The 15,288-nt window shown below is 45.5% G+C and overlaps 1 protein-coding gene across 2 annotated transcripts in view; it reads left to right on the top strand.

Annotated features, from left to right (window-relative positions):
* The window catches only part of nrp2a (neuropilin 2a), a 60,591-nt gene that overhangs the window by 12,903 nt on the left and 32,400 nt on the right, over window positions 1–15,288 (top strand). For both annotated transcript variants that reach the window (XM_031291844.2, XM_031291845.2), the window contains exons 3-4: window positions 6,546–6,727; window positions 14,501–14,731. In XM_031291844.2, coding sequence (XP_031147704.1) covers window positions 6,546–6,727; window positions 14,501–14,731 — 413 coding nt within the window. The remainder of the gene's footprint in view (window positions 1–6,545; window positions 6,728–14,500; window positions 14,732–15,288) is intronic.

Below are 15,288 nucleotides of genomic sequence, written 5' to 3'. Positions count from 1 at the left end.
TAAAACACATGCACGTACATACTTAAGCTTGCAACCTGTCGATGTAAGAGTGCTCATGAGCCATCATATCCCCCCTTAGGCCCTTATAAAACCCAGAAAAGTGCTTGGTCAGCCCAAGAGGTCAGCAAGAGGTCAGAACTCTGGTTAATATCCCTGGTGATTTTCCCTCAGTGGGTTCAAACAGTGAGTACTCGGACGATGTAACGTAGCCAAACCGCGGCTCTACTGCAGCAATCAAATCCGCAGCCTTATGCAGGCGCTCCGTGTCTGAGGTGGCACTTTAATTCAGGATTTCATTTCAGGGGGAGTCCGGCCGCGTGCCAAATAGCTCTTACCTCCAGGTTGCCAGCCGATTGATGCGAACTAAATGTAATAAAGGCTAGATGAAATATCAGGCTCATATCTCTAATGCAATCTGCCATCACCGAGCCCCAGGATGCTACCTAGTGATATACCAGGAGCTGAGAGAGAGAGAGAGGGAGGATTCTCCCTCCCTTTCTCCCTTTTTCTGTTTTTCTCTGGCTCTCTTTCTTGTTCGCTTCATCTTCCTCCCTCCCTTTCTTGATCTCCCTTTTTTACTCCCTTTTGTTCTTTTATTCTAGCCTGAGGACAAAGTGTTTTATTTTTACACACTTGAATTAAACATCGAAAGAGTCACATACAGATGTGCGCACAAACACACGCTATAAAACTGCAGTCATTCCGGAAGATCCATTTTTTCCACCTTTGTGGTTTTTATTTTCTCACTTTTATTTGGTTATTTGTTATTGACTGGAGCCTGAGGTGGGGAGATTTGATGATATAAGTCTATAACTTCAAACACAAAGATGTAAGTCCCTTTGGACTGTGACATGCCTGTTCACAGTGAGAAGTTTGCTTGCGTGTGTGTGTGTGTGTGTGTGTGTGTGTGTGTGTGTGTGTGTGTGTGTGTGTGTGTGTGTGTGCATGATATCACCCTCTTACTAATACCCAGAGGGGTCACAGTGAGGTGTGGAATCGATGTCTGTATTCCGCTTGTAATGGGAAATCGATAAATGATCAGCAATGGCCGGAGGCAGCAAGAGAAGGAGATGAAGAGTAGGAGGAGAGTGATGGTTAAGGATGAAAGGAGAGACAGATGAGTTGCCAGAGGTCATGACTAAAGGGAGTTGTTCAGGTTCTGATCCGTCAATATCTGGCACTTGGCCGGCGTTTAGGACAAGATCATGGTCGTCAGAGTCCAGCGGTCATGAATGTAACAGTTGTCAGTGCTATAATGATGATATAATAAGAAGGAGGTATGAATAAATGTAGAAACCAGTCTTATCAACCACTTCAAATGCTTTCTTTATTCGATTGCTCTTTCCTGCCACAGGGACATTCAGATATATAAGCTTCCTAGCCTCGTGTAAAGTCCAAAAACATGTAAGCAAAGTGGACTGGGGGATCTAAATTGTGTCTGGATGAATTGTAACGCAGTGAGAAAAATCTCCGTCGCAAATACATGTTGAAAGAGGCTGATTAGAATGCATCCAGCAGGGTCACAGCTTCAGCTCAGACAGCAGTTATAGTCTGATGTTTCAGATCGATGCTGCACTAGAAGGTCTGGGGCCGAGCCCAGACTGCCTGTGGTCAGCGGTTTGGCCTCAGTCATGTGTAAGTATGAATCTGTGATGGACAGCAGAAGAGGGAGGTGAGGCATGAGGAGATGAGAAAGAGGAGTGCTATTTGTTTTTGGGGCTAGATTGAAGATGGCAGGCCCTGTGGATCTGCAGGGATTTTGCTCGCAGCATCTAGTTAATATTTTAGAGGCACTTATGGTTTATTAGAGTCCCCATCGAGGGCGGGAGGAGTGGGTGGTTGTGTGTGTGTGTGTGTGTGTGTGTGTGTGTGTGTGTGTGTGTGTGTCTCAACTGTACACCCTCCGCCTTACTTAATTTCTGCTTCTGTTCATCAGCAAGAGGAAAAAGAAAATCGTGACAGACGTCGTCGTTTACCGGATCAGGGTGTTGTGGGTTTCTAAGAAAACGGGGGGGAAACACACACAATGGAGCAGAGAGAAAAAGAATCATTTCAACTTGGAGGCCTCAAGTGTCTGAGCACAGCCAAGTTTGGTTTGCTGATGTTCGGGAACAGCTGTTGCTCTTTTATAGGCATAAACAAACTGAATCAGACGACCATGACGCGCCCACAGCAAATTATGTGTTAATCTTTTGTGTAATTTCGACGCTCCCAATGAATGCATTTATGTAGGCATTTAAATGAAACTAAATTAAACACAAGATCCCACGCTAGTTCTTTTGCAGACAGGTAGTTGGAAGATCACTCATTTGCTGATAAAGATAACAAATATCTGATTCCTGGAGTAAGATTTTTATGGCAAAGAGAGCACTGGAGCCCTTAAGGCCACAAAAGGCTAGTTGAGAGACCTATAAATATACATACACACAGTGTATACATACTGCAGTTATGTTTCTCAGTGGTGAGGTGCCAATGCCTACAGGGGATGTGCCTAGTCCTTGACAAACAGCAAAGGTGTGAAAGGCAATTAGTTGTTTTGGCGGAGGGGCGGAGTGATATATGAGAGCAGAGGAAGAGAAGACATGTCTGGACTGGTGCAGAATTACTGGCCCTTAAGGGTTTTTACTTTCCTTAACCCCTCTCCCTCTGCTCCAGCTATTCTCTATGGGTGCCCAGTAATGGCTCCCTCAACACAGGGCCGGTCATGCAGACCGAGACAGACAGAAAGCTGGGAATGGGGAATGGATGGTGTCAGACATGGGGCGGGGTTTGTGTGTGTGTGTGTGTGTGTGTGTGTGTGTGTGTGTGTGTGTGTGTGTGTGTGTGTGTGTGTGCGCGCGTGCATGCGTGCGTGTGTATGTCCTTCACGGGTCTGCGTGTGCGCATGTGCAAATAATTTAATGTGTGTGTCGTGGAATGCGTTCAAGTGTGTGTTTGAGAGAGACAGACAGTGGGCTCTCACACGTCAGGCCCTCATGCATGTATTCATCAGAGCCTAGGGAGAGGCTGAGTGAACAGGTCAATAATCACATCTGAGGAACACTCACTCGCTGACGCTAATCCACGACAGGAGAGAGCTGGAGACGGAGAGAGAGAGAGAGAGAGAGAGAGAGAGAGAGAGAGAGAGAGAGAGAGAGAGAGAGAGAAGGATAGAGACCCACTCCAAAATCAATTAAAACCTAATTAAGCTCTCAGCTCTTTCGCAGGCTTTTTATCCTTGGCATTGGCGATACGGCGAGTGTGTACGCGCACGTCTGTGTTTGTGTATATCAACGTGTGGTTGTGTGTACATGTCTGTCTGTCTGTCTGCATGTGTATGTGCGTGTTTGTTGGCACATGTTTGAGTGTGTGTTTTCCCAAAGCATGTGTCAGTAACAGCCCTAAGCAGGCGTACTTAGGGATAGATGTGGCTCTTACAGACTCACCGTGGGAGCTTGCAGCTAAAGCCTTCTCGATCGCCTCTGTAATGCAAGATTACAACCAAGACATGTATAAGAGAATTGGACAACAGCTTCTGTACTCACCAGCACAAGTGCTCTTCAGGCCTACTTTTGTGCAGATTTGCTTCAACCACCACATACTTTAACTGCACTGAAACCTCTTACTAACATCATGGCAGAGTCAACATATAGGGATTGCTTTAGAGAGGAATGACATCTGTCTTTGAATAATTCACAAATGTTCTTCCATGCTGGTGCACAGATATAATGTGAATTGGTGAAAAAGCACTCCAGCGATGCACTTCCATACAGTTAAGGGCCACGAGAGAGACAGAACAGCCAGCATTGCTGCAACAGATGTAGATATATCCTAACTTTTAGTCAAAACCGCTGGAACTTGATACTACCTTTCATCAGACCCTGATAACATCCTCATCACACCCATTACTACTAAAAAGACCTAACGTTGGTGTTTTCCTAAATATCTTCCTAATGCCAAATCAGAAGTTTCCAAAATGGCTTTGTCAAAATTTCACTTGGCTGTTGTGCATTCTCATTTTCTGATCATTTCATACTGTTTAGTTTAATGAAACTGACCACTTCCTACATATCCGTCAGCTGCTTGCATGGTGCTGACAGTGACATTACAGGCTCATTGCAGCATTTTCACACTCTGATCCTCACCTGTACATGTGCTACTCTGACCCAGATTAATGCAGCTGGGATTATCCCTCCATCAGCAGTCTTAGCTTGAATGCTCTGCAAAGTAATCAAAACACTGCAGGAAGGAGATAGCCAAAAAAGAGGCTTACTGACTCTACTTAATCCACGTTTTATTCTAAGGCGCAGTACAAAAGCAGTCTTAGTGCTTAGATCTCATAAAGGAACACAGCCGGGTGCTGATTGGTACCTCTCAGCTTTACTGAATACTTTTCAGTTTGAGGAAGTAGTGAGAAAAAAATTCCTGTTTACAATATTAGATGCCATGTTTAAAAAGTGGCTAAAAAAACCCAGAGACGTCTGTGAGGCTTTTTCAGCAACAAAGAACCCATCACAGTAATTAGCGAGACAACAGTGGCCCTGTTGTCTTTTTGACGGCTCCGTCATATCAACTAATTGAGATGAGTGTGTGTGTGTGTGTGTGTGTGTGTGTGTGTGTGTGTGTGTGTGTGTGTGTGTGTGTGTGTATGAGGGGAGGGCATCCTCTGTGTAGCTGCAGGGCTCCTGTGGCGATGCAGTTAGTTACGCAGGGAATCACAATATGGGGGGTGAAGAGACACTTGGTAGCACTGTAGAGAGAGAGGCAACAGGGATTAATATTATGGAGAACGAAATTACAAGGAAGTGTTTCACAGTTGCGCAACTTGAAATACAATAACATGCATGTTTAGATACACACACATATAGCAGCAACCCAAACACATACTTACAAAAGAGGTAGAAAAATGAGGATTGCTTTAAGTATGATTTACAGTTTAGGAAGATCATTACTTAAGTAAAAGTCAGTGTAACTTACATAAAACAGTACTTACGGAATGAGATGGTAACAAACAGAAATTATGGAATTTTCCACACCTTCCAGTATTGTCACAACCTCAAATTATTACCTTAAAACGTGGTGGTTCTCTGTCAGCTCACAGGCATGGGCCGGTTCTTTCTTAATCATATCAACAAAGCTGTGGTATCAGTTATTGGAGGCAATGCACAGAAGGGCTGTGTTTTATAGTAAATGACTAAATGTTCTTTTTCTAACTTCGTTCGGTGTTTCACTATGGGGGAATCGCCTCGGCGTGACCAACTATGGAAGCTCCAATGACACCACATCTGTCCGTGACAGACAGGTCGAACTGTGCTAGGGCCACGCCCCCTCATATAATCACAGTCGACCAGCTCCTTACAAATCGTTCTCGCGTTCTTCCCGTGAAGAAACTATACTAAGCTCCCTCAGCGCTTCTAGGCTAGCTTGGTTGGTGATCTGCTAAACAGTTCACAGATGGACCATTAAGGACTGCGTCGCCGAATGCAGTTCCCGACACACGCTGGGCTTCACTGGGGTGTTTATTCCCACTTAGTCTCTCGTTTCCATCTTATTCTGTACTTTATATGGACATATAAACCTATATTTGACCTGGCAACAAGGTCATGTTATGCATATTCTGCCTGTCTATCTGTTCTGCTGCATGTTTCTAATAATGTTAGAGGAATGACACACAGGATTATGTGCTAATTCAGGACCAACCAGGTGGGCTCTTATTCTAGCTCATTCTTTGTTTCTCTCACACACACTCATAAACACACACACACACACACACACACACATATACACAAATATGACCTGACAGTTAAGAATTTGCCTTTATCGTTCAGGGTCAGTTGGCTGGTCAAAGGTTATAATGAGCTGAAAGCTCAAGCTTGTAGAAGCTAAAAAGCGATGTGTCTTCACATTTATTTATCCTAATTTCCCGACTCACTCCCAGGCTGCTAATGTCCTCTCCAAGCCCTCGCCTCTTTATCTTTTCATGAGCTCCTCTGTCTCCAGCTGTCTAGTTGCCTGCATCTTTACCCTCAGATTGCAGCCATTTGCTCAAGTTCTGTTCTGTTGGTAACACAGATCTTCTTTCCTGTGATCCAAGTTTCAATATTTTGGGGGCATGCTTGCCCCAAGCTGATGTAAAAGGGATCTGATTGTGTTGTCATGAACAACAAAGGGTTTTAAGAGCTACATTTATTGAATGCAGCTGAGGGGAAAGAGCACAAAGAAGGTGGAGAAGCTGTGACTTAGAGCCAATTCTGTGGCAGATATATTTCCTTTTGTCTTAATGTTGTGTTCCTAAATGCTTTTGAACACTGTGTATTCTGTCCTGAGGCTGAACTCTGGTAGTAAATAGGTCCACACCTGTCTGGTTTTTATTAGCTTGTTGCATAACCCCATAACTATCTAGCTATGTTTATCTTCCCTCCGCCACTCTCCTTTGATCTCCTTACCTCTCTTATTTCCTTCCTGCTGCATTAAGCTCAATGCAAACTAAATGCTAAGATTGTTTTCTGTGGGAAAACATTTTAAAGCAACAATAAATCATCTCTTCCTTTTTGTAATTTCATCAGGTATGACTTCATTGAGATCCGCGATGGGACTTCGGAAAATGCTGATGTTCTGGGTCGACACTGCAGCAACATCGCCCCAGCGCCGATCATTTCATCTGGACCCTCCCTGCAGATCCGATTTGTCTCAGATTACGCCCACCAGGGGGCGGGCTTCTCTCTGCGCTACGAGATCTTCAAAACAGGTGAGGGACTGGACCTGAAACATGATTGGAAGTTTAAAATAAGACTTGTGTGTGTGATTTGTTCATCAGTTTGTAGTTGGCAAAAAATAAGATTTAAAGCTAAATATGATAGCTAGCTAGATATGAATAAATTAATGTTAGATATTCAGCATAGAGCAGAGTGTAGAGCAGAGCATTTATCGACTGTTCTGACCTTCTTACACTTTGGTTTATTATAATGTGTATCAGTTTTACGCTGAATACAAAGGATAGCAGCTGATTGTTTAATTCACATTGCTTATTCTTACGATACAGACACAATCTCACTAAAAGTGCTCCAGCCACTCTGTCTGTTACCACTGTATGGGTCCACTGCTCATTGCATATCATTTATCTCAATGTATTCAAAGACCTTGTGGGAAACATAAGTTCCAACTTTTCCACACTCTGAACTAAACATAAGGCTCCGCTGTACATTAATACTTAGGTTAATGATTTTGTCTTTGCCCCCCATGTTAATGGCCCGAAACCTGTGATCATTCACCCCAACACTCTTACAACAATTTACATCAGCATAGGCAGCCGTGCATATAAACAACAGTTAAAGAGAGAGAGAAAAAAGTACTTTCAAGCCGCTTGAAAGCATGCGAGGAATGCTTGCTTAATTGGTGCAGGATCCACTTCCTCTGGGGAGATGCGTTGGGAGGGGGGGGCTTGGTGTGGGAGGGGGTGGTGGGATGATGGAGAGAGCTCCAAGGCAACTTGGAGTTGGACTTAAGGTTAAAGGTTTATGGGTAGAGGCGGGGGCGAGGAGATTGATGGGGATGAGTGTGTGCCGAAATGGAATTTTCTCGAGGTCGTCGAAGTGCACGAGGTGAAGTGCACATATTGCAGGTGAGATTGTAGCAGGAAGTGTATTTGTTTTGGCGGTGGTGGTGAGGTGTGTGCGTGTGCGTGTGCGTGTGCGTGTGCGTGTGCGTGTGCGTGTGCGTGTGCGTGTGTGTGTGTGTGTGTGTTTGTGTGTCTGTGTGTGTGTGTGTGTGTGTGTGTGTGTGTGTGGTAGGAGAGGTGAAATGGCCAGGTGGCCTTGAGGCAGCTAAAAGATTTATGTTCCAGTGAGTTACCAGCTGATTGTCTTTGATGTGTTCCACAGTGGGCCGCCATTCATTTAATTCATGTTTAGGTCTCAAAGTGTATCTTGATTGAAAAACAAGAAATTAAGAGGAGTATTTACATTAAAAGCCATTAAAGAAAAGTAAAAGTTGAGGTTTATGGAGCACAAAAAAAATAGCATTCATCCCACAGAGAGAGCATTGAGTTATCACCTCCTACCTTTGAAAAATATCTCTGGTTTTGTGTCAAACGAATGTGACCCAGATTTGGCGTTCAGCTCCGTTACCAAGGCCACCAGCTCGAACCCCGACAATGTAATAGTTTAGATTGCATCTGTCTTACACACACACACACACACACACACACGCACACACACACACACATACACAGATGGATTGAAGACTGGTGGATGGGGGATGCGGTTGCCATGGCTTTAACAAGATCCCAGTATAAATTCAGGGTGCATAAGAGATTGTGTGAGCACATGTAGGTGCCTGTTTGCTGCATGTGTGGGTGGTTCCACTCAGCTTGTTGTGTGAGATTCTGTGTGTCTGTATGTATGTGGAGGCAGAATGATAGATCTGTGTGTGTGTGTGTGTGTGTGTGTGTGTGTGTGTGTGTGTGTGTGTGTGTGTGTGTGTGTGTGTGTGTGTGTGTGTGAGACAGACAGAGACACACACGGTGGGCAAAATGATTGGGGTGAAGGGAGATAGAGCGACAAAGCAGGAGTGAGTCAGAGAGTGAAAATGTATTCAGGATGCGTGATTGAGGCCATGTGTTAATTACGGCGTTTCCAGCGCCTGCACACTCTCTCATCATAGCTGCTTCCCGTGGCAGGCCGGGGCCACGGGTTTCCACTAAACACAGTTTACAACTTCTGACAAGAACGCAGAGATTCAGGCTGAGATGTGTTTATTTACCAGAGTGGAAGTAATTGCAACGCCATTACTTTCACCCTCGTTAATGGAGTTGAGTTGCATTTCTGTGTACCTGTAATTTCTGTATAGCTTTGAAAGACAGTACTATTATTTTACTGAAGTATGTTTTGATGCAACTGTATTTTGCTATGAAAAGTGTGAGTACAGTGGGTTTGTGTACGAGTGGGTCCGTGTTTATGGGTGCGTATGTGTTTTTAAAGGGTGCGTCCCAGCAGAGATAGAAATCTGTGTGTGTGTGTGTGTGTGTGTGTGTGTGTGTGTGTGTGTGTATGTGTGTGTGTGTGTGTGTGTGTGTGTGTGTGTGTGTCTGTGTGTGTGTGTGTGTGTGTGTGTTCAGCTTCCTTCCAATATTAAACAGACAGTACAGCTTACAGTCCAGGCTGACCCCCCCACGCTGTGTCTAGAAGCCAGACAGTGTATGTCTGGTTTTGGCTGTGTGTATGTGTGTGTCAGAGAGAGAGAGAGAGAGCAAGCAAGAGGAATATCTTGGCCTGTTCTAATGATACTGTAGCTTGTTTTTGTTTTGTTCATTTAACCCTGTTACATAAGCGGTGACTGTAACAACTCTAGTTTTTTTTTTTTTATTGGACAAGCAATCTGTGTGTGTGTGTGTGTGTGTGTGTGTGTGTGTGTGTGTGTGTGTGTGTGTGTGTGTGTGTGTGTGTGGTAGGAGAGGTGAAATGGTCAGGTGGCCTTGAGGCAGCTAAAAGATTTATGTTCCAGTGAGTTACCAGCTGATTGTCTTTGCAGCATTGTGCGTGTGTGTGTGTGTGTGTGTGTGTGTGTGTGTGTGTGTGTGTTCTTGTTTAACTATATTCGTGGGGTCCAAAAACCGGGAGTCCAGTATATTTGTGGGGTCCCGACAGCTTTGTGGGGCCAAAATGCTGGACCCCACAAGGTTAAAGGGCTGTTTGAGTGTTAAGACTTGATTTTAGAATTAGGTTATGGTTAGGGTGAGGGTAAGGGTTAAGGTTAGCCATTTAGTTGTGATGGTTAAGGTTAGGGTAAGGGGCTAGGGAATGCATTATGTTAATGACGGGTCCCCACAAAGATAGTGAGACGCACTGTGTGTGTGTGCGCGTGCGTGTGTGTGTGCGTGCGTGCGTGTGTAATGGGGTACAGTACAGTGAAATCTAATTATTTCCAGCAAGGAGGAGCAGGAGTCGACCTTTGACTCTACATTCATCCTGATACCCCTCCACCCCTTCAGAACACCTCCCCAGGGTGAGCGTTTGCCCCAAAACAACATCCACCCACCCAGCCCCCCCCATACACACTCGCACACACATACAGCACACGTATGCCTTAATCCTGCTGTACAGTGAAAGTGCACGACTCTGCTCCTCCCCATTATTGTTATGCCCTACTTTTCTCCTACTCATGCGTGCTTAACCCTTTATTCAGCCCCGACTACCACCCCACCCCCCCACGCCCCCATCCATCCCTCATACACTTTCACATGCACGCAGTCATGACGACGCTGTTACCACGGCTACAGGGGGAAGACTTGCCAGTAAAGCCCCATTTTTCCCAGTTCCCCAAAGCCCACCACTAGCGCGGCATGGGCAGATAACGTCGCAGCCAATCCCGAGTTAAGACAGGGAGCACCCCAGGGTGTTGGGTCCCCTCCGTGACCACTGCCGTGGCATCTGTGGGGTCGCGGCGGGAGCGCCGCCTGAAGGCAGGACCCCCGACCAAGTGACAGTCACAACATTGGCCCTGTGTGTATTTCTGATGCTATCGCATTTATTGGATGGCAACCCTTGCGTCAGTGATGGCTGTTACTATATGGATAATTGCCATGTGGTGTTTTATTCCTGAAACACCCGATTCATCCCAACGCTGGAATTACCCTCAAGTAATTAACTAGCAATGGTAAATTAAATTCATGAATAAATAAATTGGATGAGCGCAAAGAGTGTTTAAAACTGATCAGTGATGAAGAGAACGTGTCGCAAAATGAAATAATAAGACATGATCTGCAAATGGCATGAATAAGGAAATCAAGAGCTGCACAAACACTTTGATCACAAACAGCAGGAGACTTTCTGGCTTTTTTTTTTTTCATGCTCAATATTTAAAAAGAAACTTGAGAATGGCATTCCGTTCCACAACAGAGGCATCAGTGTGATACGTGACTTAGAAGGAGCATTCCTTTCTATATAAAGCTGCTTCAGACTGATGTCTCTCTGGGTCCATAAAAGTGTTGAGCCGTGGCACGCCAAGACCCTTGTTTCTCTTTTCTTGGGTTTTCTTCTTGTTTGCAATGTTGTTGTTGTTGTTATTGTGGTTTTTCCACCCCAACCCCTTTGTGTAGCATGCCCCTTCCGCCACAAATTCACGCACGCATGCACACACCCCTCCTTCGATGCCTCAGGAGAGATTTTTCTTCAATGAAAGCCAGAACTGAGCTCCAGCGGGGTTACATGAGAGATCTGCGTGTTTCTGAGAAGTAGATGCATGTCAGACGGAGACAGGCAGGTAGAGGGTATAGAGTGAGGCAGGTTTGATGTGTGGCAGACACTGTGCGCAGAGGTGAGCCCTCAGCGAGAGTTGCATGCCGGGGACAGGACGAGCGAGGCGGCGGCAGACGAGACAGAGAGTTAAAAGAGTGAATGAACACAGACCCCGCGTGTCGCTGCTGAGAAGACAGGAAACGAAGGAAAGGATGAGAGAAGAAGAGAGGAGGAGGGAAGGGGGTTGCCCTGACACAACATGTGGAGCTGCTACTACATCAGGCACTCATGTGCAAGAGTCGAGTGGTTTCTACCCAGCAACTCACCCTCTCGGCCCCCCTGCGCCACGGACACACATACACACTCACACCATGACCTCCCCCTCTTTTGCCAGCAGACAGCTCTTGCCAAATGGCAGCTCATGGTGCGATGCAAGCACCAACCAGGGCCCTGCATAAGGCAAGCATGTGCAAAAGTGTGTACGTGTGTATGTGTGTGTGTGTGTGTGTGTGTGTGTGTGTGTGTGTGTATAAGACATGGGTTGAGGGTTGACGGAGGGAGGTAGTAACGGGGACTTGTTTTTGGCATGTTCATATACTGTGAACTAATGAGCGTCTACGAAAAGAGAAAGGTACTCATGCATACACTGCTACACACGCAAATATATGAGCACGCAAGCGCACAGTGTTGGCACGTGGCAGCACAGAGTGTGTAAAGCGACTATTTTGTGTGTGTGTGTGTAAAAGACATAGAGTGGTGTGTTTGGAGGCGATGGAGTCAAGCTGTGCTCAGATTGAAGTTCTCTGCAGTAGGACTTCAGACTGCTGCACTGTGACCCAGTAAGAAACAAGGCCAGTGTGTTACTGGGTCTCACACCTACTGTGAAGCCATCACACACACCTTCAGACACACACAGACTCATACAGAGAAACAAACATGCCAGCAGCAAAAGATTCTTACTGCTTTAATAGATTCAAAGCATTGTTTACTCTAATTTATGCTGTTCAGTCATACACAGTAACTGTAGACGCACACAACAACACACTAACCACAGAGAGGTGAGGTCAGTAGTTGAGGGGATTGGGAGATATCACCAGTAACTTGCTGTAAATTACCGTCTTATTTCAACTTACCTAGTTCTATGTGTGTGTGTGTTTGTGTGTTTGTTTGTGTAGGCAGCCAGGCTCCTAGCATGAAGGCAGACAATCCAACAGTGTTTTTGATGTTGCTGTGTGTGTGTGTGTGTGTGTGTGTGTGTGTGTGTGTGTGTGTGTGTGTGTGTGTGTGTGTGTGTGTGTGTGTGTGTGTGTGTGTGTGTGTGTGTGTGTGTGTGTGGGAGTCGAAACACATCAGGTTGAGTGCTGCTTTTAACATGTGGGGGAAGATTTCATACGTTTGAGTCAACATCTTCAGCACAATATATGCCCATGTATGCAAAACAGATCGATCGACAGAAAGGTACATACACGGGCGCTGTAAATACATGAATACATACATGAGCCACGGAACACACGTGAGACAATTGCCATTAAAAATAGAGCAAAAACTAGGAGGGGAAAAAGCTGCTGCTAGAAGCTGTTAGAGAACAGGAAAAACAAAGGGAGAGAGACACAGAGACAGTCTCCTGAGTTTTCCCCTCTCTCTCAGTGCTGATTGGGGTCAGTTCTCTGCCATTAACCAAGTGTAGACAGGGGAGGGCCAGAGCAGCCAGTCGACTCCTCAGCTTTTATAGGGCTGTCTGATAATAAGGACTGGTGCCTTGGAGGAATGCTGCAGAAGGAATGTGCTGTTAACATGTCTGTGCTCCTAAACGCTGCTTTTTGTGAATATGTATCTGGTTATCAAACGCGGCCTGGCACTCCTCTGAGATGATGCAGTGCTCCCACTTTCCTTGGTTTGAAATACACCAGAAAGCTTCCCCCCTGAGTCTCTTCAACCTGGCCTCCCTATCTGCTATCCAACACCCTCAATGATGGGAAAATACTACAAGCACAGACTCTTTTCTTTATGCTAGTTATATGCTTGCCAGTTGGCAAAGGGAAATGTAATGTAATGTCTATCAGTCCATCAACTGAAAAGAAGTTGGGAAAACCAGCGTCCACTGCAAGTGCACTTATAAATAGCCACAAGAAGAGCAGTGATTTAAGTGGCATCAGTTGGTTTGGAAAGGCCACAACAAGGCATTTCTGACATGTGCAGTTAAACAAAGACTTAGTGAAAATCCTGCAGTCTCTCAGCAACATTATCACACGAAGGTATTTGCCCTCCTGGCAAGCGTAAAAATAGATAGAGAGACACAGAAAGACATACAGCTAAACAGACCTGACTGTTTATAGCCTACATATAAAGATAGAAACGGAGAAGGCGGATGGTCAGACTGAGAAAATAGCCACGGTTTGTGAATGAGATTGTGTGACATTTGTGTGAAGCCCCCTGTATATTTTGTGCATGTGTGGGGCCGTCAGCTCTCTCCCACCCTCATTGATGTGCCGGTCCATAAACACTTGGCCGTGACTCAGGCTCCCCAGTGGGCAGCGTAGCAGTGGCTGATGGGTAGATGATCTGAGCCACGCAGCTGCCGTCGCTCAAGGTGAGCTGCCCAGGGCGCATAAATCTGCATGGATAATGAGGAGCTGCCGCAGAGGGCCCACTTAGAACCATTACACAACGTTTGTGTTGTGTGAGAGTGTGTGTGCAAAAGAGAATGGGAGGTGAAGAGAGAGTGTTAGAGAATATTTGTTTTGAATATATATGTATAATAGAGCAGGGGGTCAGTCTACTCCCCTCTTAGCCTTGCATAAGTGTGTATCATCGATTATATATTGTATGAGTATGGGGTCTTTTATGGCCGCAATAAGACTGTCAAACATAATATTACTACTTTTCTGGAAATATAATTGATTCCTCTTTAAATCTTTGTCACATCTTTATTGTTTTTGAACCCAGAAGTGGTATAAAATGTTGGTGCTTTGTGTCAAATACGTTGGCATACAACTGACAAAAAGAACCATCAGCCTGCTCATATCGCGTGCAGCAACGCCCACTTGAGCATTTATTATTTCTCCTCCATCAGTGATCATAAAACCGTGTGTGTATTTGTGTGTTGTCTCACCACCACAGCTACTGTATGTTCCAGCTTGCTGTCAGTGATGAACGACTCTCTGAAACACCCTCTGCAAGTCAGATGAGATATCCGAGTGTGATCGATTGCTTATGCACATAGTTTCCCCTTATATGAGCGATTGCTTATTCCTTTCTAAATATCCTCTTATCCTTTGTCTGCACAGGGTCGGAATTCTGCTTCCGCAATTTCACCAGCTCCTCCGGCATGATCGAGTCCCCGGGCTTCCCGGATAAATACCCTCATAATCTGGAGTGCTCCTACATGATCATTGCGCCGCCCCACATGGACATCACCCTCACGTTCCTGACCTTTGACCTCGAGAACGACCCCCTGCTGGTGGGAGAGGGTGACTGCAAGTACGATTGGCTGGACGTGTGGGATGGCCTGCCACAAGGTGAGGGCACATGCACACAAATCAAATACTGACTCAACACACACCGTATTCACTCACTTATTAAGGTGCATGGAAACACACAGAAATGTTTCTGGGGTTAACACACACACATTCTATATTCGTATCCACAGTCAGAACCCACACAGACTTGCACGCATTCCCACACAGAAATTTGCATACCAGTCTTCAATTTCCTGAGCAGCCATAGCTTTCTTTGATGCAAGCAGCCTTGCTTTACATTCCTTCACATTACATACAGGAAACGTTATTTCACACGTGGAGCTGAAAGTGCCTCGACACCCCTAAGGAGCAGCCCTTTCCCATGCCCCTCTTCCCTCTCCATAATAACTCCCTTCATCACCCCCTTCCTATTCTCCCTGTCCTCCCTCCTTATCACCTAGCGCTTCCTTCCTCCCCCGGGCGAGTGAGAGTGACGGCTACGATGAATATCTGTTTGTATCCAATAGGAGGTGCCGAGCATTGCGAAAGTGGCCTATCGGCCGAGATCAGGAAGTGGCAAGGAAAAAAACATTTGAGGATATTATCAAGGGCTTTGA

Source organism: Sander lucioperca, chromosome 24, assembly GCF_008315115.2.
Source record: "Sander lucioperca isolate FBNREF2018 chromosome 24, SLUC_FBN_1.2, whole genome shotgun sequence".
NCBI lineage: Eukaryota > Metazoa > Chordata > Actinopteri > Perciformes > Percidae > Sander > Sander lucioperca.
Note: the sequence above shows the minus strand (reverse complement) of the source record. Positions and strands in the feature narration are given on the sequence as shown.